At 33.8% G+C, this 7501-nt stretch overlaps 1 protein-coding gene across 1 annotated transcript; it reads right to left on the bottom strand.

Annotated features, from left to right (window-relative positions):
- Positions 1–303: 303 nt before the first annotated feature.
- LOC116009435 lies at positions 304–3840 on the bottom strand. Its single transcript, XM_031248755.1, has 9 exons — positions 3694–3840; positions 3272–3542; positions 3056–3151; positions 2661–2748; positions 2421–2559; positions 774–1043; positions 617–704; positions 477–532; positions 304–387 (listed from the first exon to the last, which is right to left on the bottom strand). Exons 1-9 carry the CDS (start codon positions 3838–3840, stop codon positions 304–306), a joined length of 1239 nt encoding a protein of 412 aa, XP_031104615.1.
- Between the last annotated feature and the right edge of the window lie 3661 nt (positions 3841–7501).

Genomic DNA, 7501 nt, shown 5'->3' with positions numbered 1-7501 from the left:
AGTATACCCAAGAGATAAGAAGTCAAGCTGACTAATGTCTTGTGCCCAAAAGTACAGGGCAATATTGTCCTTTAATACACTACCCATCAGCAAAAAACAGGACCAAATTTAGAACAACATTACAATGATATGTGTACTGCAAAGTATCAAAACATGCTGCAATTCAGTAGTTTTTCACAGTTTGTCATAAATTGTCTCTCAAAATGTCTTGGCCTACACTCAATCTATTTTCTCTAACTTCACTTTGCTCTCTTTCTGCTTCTTGCCACTCTGTGTTGATGAGAATTGATCTGGCAAACATATCTAAATAGGTTCCTCAGTTGCATCACCAACAGCTACAGGAGGCAAAATTGCTATGGGACTTTCCGCTTCATCACTTAAAAAACCCTACAATGCAAATTCAATGTAAGTATCTCTAATTTATTTGTAATGTGTCTAGATTTATTAAGTTTTAGAACTGAATCATTACGTCATACCTCCAAAAAATCATCATCACCCAGACTTATCGGCATGTCAGAGTTGCATTCATTATCTTGCAATTTCAGAAGTTGACTGCAATGTTCTTTCAGAACCTATGGGTCACTGTTTATCCTGAGCACAGGAAATGGAGTGTTACGGTGGGATGTGTGATCTTTCTTTGCTGTAATCTGAAACAGCAAAGTCTTGGCTACCAAATTTGTGATCTGCTGTAATGGCTCATTGGTCTGTAAAAACAGTAAGGAATTAGTTCAAATAAATAGTACATATTTAAAGAATAACAAAACATAACTTGCCTTATTACTCCTTTCATATAGCTCTGCTGCTATAATTCCTATCAACTCCAGGCACTCCCTATCCCATAGTAAAAATGAAGCATTACCCTTCATGTCCACAACACGCAATGTAATCTTATACCTTAAAATCCCATCTTCCCAAATCTTAAGACACTTGAAACACTTATTGACTCCTTCAGAAATTTCCAGTTTTTCGTTGCATCCAGGCTTCCTACAAGAGCTATAAAACCAATCAGTGGGATTAACAATACCCGAAATCCTTGCGGCAACCTAGAAATCTCAATACTGCATTGACACATGATGTTGTGAGTTTATGGTGAGGTGGATGTGATATGGAAGTGGTAAAACGAAGAGTCAAGACTCCCCGAGTGTTGTGTCTCTCAAGGATGACAAATTGGAACGAATAGGTGTTGGCATTTAGGAGGTTGAAAAGGAAGAGTTACGGGAATAGCTAAGGCTAGGATTCATTTTGTAAGAAAGTTGGAAGGTTTAAAATGGTTTTGTAAAGGAAAAGGAAAGGCGGAGATTGGGACTCCTAACTAGCCTATGTGGTCTACTATCTAGTAGTTTTGTAAGCAAATGACTTGGATTTGACTAGGGAGTTCATGGCACTTCACCAAGTGGCGTCACACTTGGACTCCCACATCCTCATTCGGTTCGGGCATTTTATCAAACACCTTGTCTACCACTCCTCTCAGACCTCTTCCTTTCGGACTAAGGGCGGAGATGTGGGTGAGTTGGACTCGTGAGTGGCCGCTATTGCGCACACACTCACTTTCACCGGGTTTGCTACCTAATATGGCCACACTTAGGCACAAAGCATAACGAACATCAACCACACAAGTTTATCATCCAACATTCGAAAAGCTCACATATTTCAAGCAAAGTCATATCAAATCAACCACATAGTTTAGCTTCGGGGTCACCAATCCCCTTTCTACTCTAAGCTATCATTAAAATAAAGAAGCAAGAAGAAGAAATGAAAATTTCGAAGAAATGAAAATTTCAAAGAAAGCAAGCATTAAATCAAAACATTGAAGAGAAGAGTACCATCCATGATGAATGGCTCACTTACATCTTGTTCTTGAAACTTCAATCCTCCTATCTTGATCTTGAATCTACTCTAATATAAAGAAAGTTTTCCCCCAAGAGGGGAGAAAACCTTAAGAAATTTCAGATCTAAACTATTCTATGGCTCCTCTCCTTTAGGTTTTGGAAAAAGGGGTTTAAATAGGCGACCCAAAGCCAAAATTCCCAAAGTGGCCCTCGTGGTCATACCACGCACGTCACCACGCGTGGTGGAGGGCGTGGACAGCTACTGGAAATGTTCCACGCCCATCCACACGCGTGTTGGGCTGCGTGGGAGGTTTTTGTTTCGCGACTTCGTTTGCCTTTTGCTCTGTTTTGGTTTCAAATCCCTTTCCAATATGTAAAAATACTTCAAAACTTTTCCTAAAATTAATGTTAGAATATTTTGATCACATCCGAGCTTAGAATGCATGAGATTGTTATAAACGGGTGGCAAAACTTTACACTTTATCCTATTTTAGACCCTTAATATGTACTATTCTTGGTGCTTATCAACACATAACAGACTTAATCCATATATGTGAAAACAACTAAAAACAATTTAGAATTATTTATTACCTTATCATTGTCATAGATCTCATTTATGGTGATTAGTTCCATAGACTTACTGCTGGATTCATCCATAGTGTTTTTAAAACTAAAACTTGATAGGGAAGCTATACTTTTCATCGGTGTTTGATATCCTATGTCTCTAAGACTGTAATGAAAATATAGTAGTAATGATGATTCCACAGAAATGATTGAGTACCTGTAAAGAAATAACAGAATGCAGTACTTATCTCTAATATATACACATACCTGTCCATGAAGTTGATAAATTCAGGATAGTCCAGATTAAATAGGACTTGAGTTACATCATAAGATGAGCAGATTTTGACCTCACCATCTGAAAGAAAACATATAAAACATTAATTGAGTATTTCATTTCTGTAAAATGCTTATGTGCAGAATTGTAAATTATGATTTGACTAACCTCTGAGCCCTTTTTTTATCCTACAGAATTGTATCAAAACTATCACAGGATCCTTGGAAGGAGCTTCATATAAATGCTCAATCTTGGAAACGTGTTCATCCCAAAATGTGCAGACTAACTTTTTACCATTGTTTGTTTACACACACATTGCAAAGGCTTTTAAATTACACCAAGATGAACACATAACTATTTGTTTGTACATAATAAGTTTTATACTTACTGGCATCCTCTAGCACAAAGTCTATGAGCCTAGCATTATGTCCACCAATATTTTTTTCTTGAGGTCCATAAACTTCAACAACCCGACCACTGATATCTATTCAATATTTCAGAAAATTTGAAATAAGTTAACGGAAAAAAACATAAACCTAACAGACTGCCATGAGGAATGCAAATAGATGAATTAAAAAGAATATTGTTAGGATAGAAATCTTACCAATGAGCTCTTTCCCATTTAATTCTGAATTACCTTTCAAACTATTGAAGGACCTTAGTCTGTACATATACCAAGGAAAATTCTCTGACCTCAATTCTTTGAAAATAGTTTCATGATTGAATTGCAGCATATATTCGTGCATGTTAGTCTTGTAGGTATGCCAGTTTGAAACAACGTAAAAGTTCTTGACACCATACACTTTGCCTTCTACAAAACTATGGATAAACTTTGGAACAATCTTTGCTGGTATACTTGCATGAATGACAGTGTCCTATCAATTAGTCATGTTATTAGCATTTGCAATAGAGAATGTATCAAAGAACATTTCTGTAGTACATACGTATGACTAATATGCCTAATTCAATTCTATGCAGATTAAGAGGCAAAAATAGACATGCAGATTAAGAGGCAAAAACACATACCTCTGGGTCGTGTAAGACCAATTTTTGACTCTTTATGTCAGAAGAACCTTTCTTTTCCCTGACCAAGTAGGTACGAATAACTCTAACCTTCATTGCACTTCGGTTCTTGAAGGTAGACAATTCGCTAGTCAGAGAGTACATCCCCATATTCGATTGAAGTGAAATGCGAATGGATCTCAGGAATGGATGTTGAGATTGGTTTAGAATGATAATGAAGCTATAATATATAATGTGATCCCAAATCCCAAATATAAGTTTGAAAATGGCAGACTTCTACACATACAATAATTGTTTTTTCATTCCCGGTGCTATATAAATGGACTCTCCTCGTTTGCCGAATCGTTGTAAACGATTCGATTTCCCAAAGAACTCGACATGATGGCGTCGTTACCTTTTTAAAAACACTTTTAGAACAAACGATTAACGTTGTTACCTTTCAGACTTCGAGCGCCAAAGCATTAACTGTGCTAAGTTGCCTAATTTGAGCGCCCTTTTTTAGGAATAAAACGTCACCGTTTTCGCGTGGGCGGGAATTGTGGCCTAAGTGCATTTAGTGCTCTTCTTATAGCTATTTTATATTATATTATATATATATATCTATATATATATATATATATATATATATATATATATATATATATATTAAAATGTAATTAATTAAATATATGCATTTATATAATGTATTATATTCATTGAAGTATATACATAAACACATACAAAAGGCTACAACGTGAATTTACCAAAAAAAAAAACTACAGCCTAATTAACAGTTAACAACATAATCTTTAAGAATATCTTATGTTGGATGAGTTCCGTGCACGTCGTACGTATCTTCAGTACTTCAACATCTCACTTTGTGATTATTGCTCAATTAACAACAAATCACCACCTTCACATGAGAGAAACACTTAACCCAATATAATAATAATTTTCTGATAAGCATGCAGTGAATAGTGTGACCTTGCAATCCCATTTCAACACCTTTATATAGCACTTTTACACATAACCATTTCACCTTAATTTTTGCCCATAATTTCGCATGAATTACTAACATCCACACATTTTATTTAACCATCAATGACTCACTCAAATAATTCATAATCTGTTAGATTATAAAGCTTAAATTCTGACCACATGTTCCAGTTGATTGATTATTATTATTATTATTATTATTATTATTATTATTATTATTATTATTATTATTATTATTATTATTATTATATACACACATATCTTTATTTATATCCATAGAGACATGTGGTAAATTAGGATTCTTATAATTTCATCCATTCACAAATTTTATATTTTCATGTATAATTTATATTTGTTTTCATATATCATAATAATAATAATAATAATAATAATAATACATTTTTTGTATAGGGGTATTTGTGTCTTTTAAACACATTCTAATTCTATTCCTTTAACCAACCAAACACTGAAATTACATTCCTAGCGTCTATTCCTTCCGCGAACCAAACAATAGAATACAATTTCTATTCTATTCCTAGCCTATTCCATTCCCTATGGAATACTATTGCTATTCCCTTAAAATTCATTCTGTGAACCAAACATACTATTACTATTACTATTACTATTATTATTACCTTCATTATTCATGGCTAGTTTTTTCTTTCAATTTGTGAATTTTTGTAGCTCGAAAATAATAGTTTCAATTATTTTGAATTATTTTTTCTAAATTTTTGTGAATCGTTTTAAATATTTTTAAATGATTTCGAATTATTTGTTTATAATACATGGTATTTTTTGTAAAATTATTTTGTATTAGAAAAAAAGATGAACTTTAATTTTAGGATTAATATTGAATTATATTTCGTTTTTTTTTTTAATTTTATAAATAGAAATGACGTTGGTGTTTTAAAAAAACCTATGTCGTTTCTTATTTATTTAAAAATAAAAAATAATGGTAATGATTACATCCGTTATAACTGTTACAAATTACTAATAATGACCGCACTAAATATATTATTTATAACATATGTTTCTATTATGGTGTATATGTTGACTTTTATGCATGTAATTACTATATTCTCTTGATTGTTAATCGTATTTGATTTAATTCTGACATATTAGTTGAACTTAATTAATTAATGGAGGGAATTAATTCCTTTTTTGGTCCTACTTTTATTGGGGCATGTCCAATTATCCAGAAAATTCATCAATGCAACCCATGAGCTCTGTAAGAGATCTCACGCCACAAGAGCGTAGATTTTGAAACCGCCTGAGATAATTACCATTTCCAAACTCCAACCAGGTAGTGCAAATTCCCATAACTCTTCGCTTTGTTGGCATCACTTCCCTTCGAAACTCAGCACTGGCAAAAATGGTAGTCCGACGCCAAAGAAGCAGATTGCTTTGGAGGACAAGCAAGACATGCGGAAAAAACTGAAAAATCTCACTAGTAAGTCTGAAATTCTGTCAATAATCTTGGAAAATGCCAGAAAAGACAGAGTATTCTCCTTTGTTGGAAAGAAATCGGTGTCACAACAGATGCCCTCCTAGAAAAACCTTAAAAGCCGCCGGAAAACCATCTTTGAAGACTGAAACCCATGCTACTAGAAACAAAGATGAGTATGTCTCCAGCTAGCAAATCCGTACAAAACTCCATGTGACCGGAAGTCAAGGAATAGCCAAAGAAAAAACCATGAACAAATCCAATTGAAATGTTGAATAAGTCACAAATCAAATGGAGCAGACACAAATATTGGAATATTCCAAAAATAACATATGGAAAGACTAAAAAGCCCCTGGATTAGACAGTCACTAGACGGGAAAACTAACGATGGACAAAAAGCGGTACGAGTTCAAAAGTATTAGTCGTAATGTGGCAAAATTAACTAAGGAAGACTAAAATTGGACATGCCTAATAAAAGTAGGACCAAAAAAAGAATTAGCTCTAATGGAGGTCACAAAGATATATCGATGAAAAACATACTAAATCCAACTTCGCAGGTAAGAATTGATAAAAAAAAAACAAGCTGATCAGTGAGAATGACATATAATAAAACTATTTATTGAAAACAAGTTAATCTTGTGAGACTAGCTCAATTGATCTGACCGATCAATAAGCTTTGCTCCAGTAGTAACTGGACAATTGGTACACATCCGTATGTTTTAAAAAAAGAGATACTATTTGGTAAATATAAAATTAATTATTACTATATCATTTATGTTTATAACGAAAAATAATTTAAATAATTCAAATATGTGAGTCAATAATTTTGTAATAAAAATAATTAAATGACTAATAAATATGAAATGATTAATTAAATTTTTATAATATTACATTTAATATACACTCCTTAAAAATAATTTTAAAATGAAAATAATGTTGTTATAACAAAATTGGTGAAATTGTGTCGCGATAAATTATTATGTACAATAGAATGAAAACAACTTCACATGTAAGAATTGATCGAAAACAAGCTGATTAGTGAGAATCATAAATAATAAAACTATTTATTGAAAACAAGCTGATGCTATGGAACTAGCTCAATCACTTTGATCGATTTCCCTAAATTCTTGCTCGAGCGACAACTAGACTATTGACACACACCCCTACATTTAAAAAAAATCAGAGATACTAGTGCCCTGCCGGACCCTAGCCTAGAGACCGACCGACCACTTCGAAGTAGACCAGGCGATGGTTGGAGGGCCAGGGAGGTTTCTTGGGTTTACTCATCCCATGACTAAGCTGCCACATACGCTCACTCCTTTGGCTCCCTTTTGAACCGTTTTGAGGCCCAAATAGAAAATTCCTTACCCCCCCCCCCCCCCCCCCCCCCCC

The sequence above is a fragment of the Ipomoea triloba genome, chromosome 1 (assembly GCF_003576645.1).
Source record: "Ipomoea triloba cultivar NCNSP0323 chromosome 1, ASM357664v1".
In the NCBI taxonomy this organism is placed as follows: domain Eukaryota; kingdom Viridiplantae; phylum Streptophyta; class Magnoliopsida; order Solanales; family Convolvulaceae; genus Ipomoea; species Ipomoea triloba.
Note: the sequence above shows the minus strand (reverse complement) of the source record. Positions and strands in the feature narration are given on the sequence as shown.

What these genes read in the sequence shown, in the direction of transcription:
- LOC116009435 (XM_031248755.1), bottom strand. Translation starts at nt 3,840, where the DNA reads ATGGGGATGTACTCTCTGACTAGCGAATTGTCTACCTTCAAGAACCGA. An exon ending in TTTATCAACTTCATGGACAG is followed by an intron (nt 2,560 to 2,660) that starts GTATGTGTATAT and finishes TTTTCATTACAG; the next exon opens with TCTTAGAGACATAGGATATC. An exon ending in GTGATGATGATTTTTTGGAG is followed by an intron (nt 388 to 476) that starts GTATGACGTAAT and finishes TTTGCATTGTAG; the next exon opens with GGTTTTTTAAGTGATGAAGC.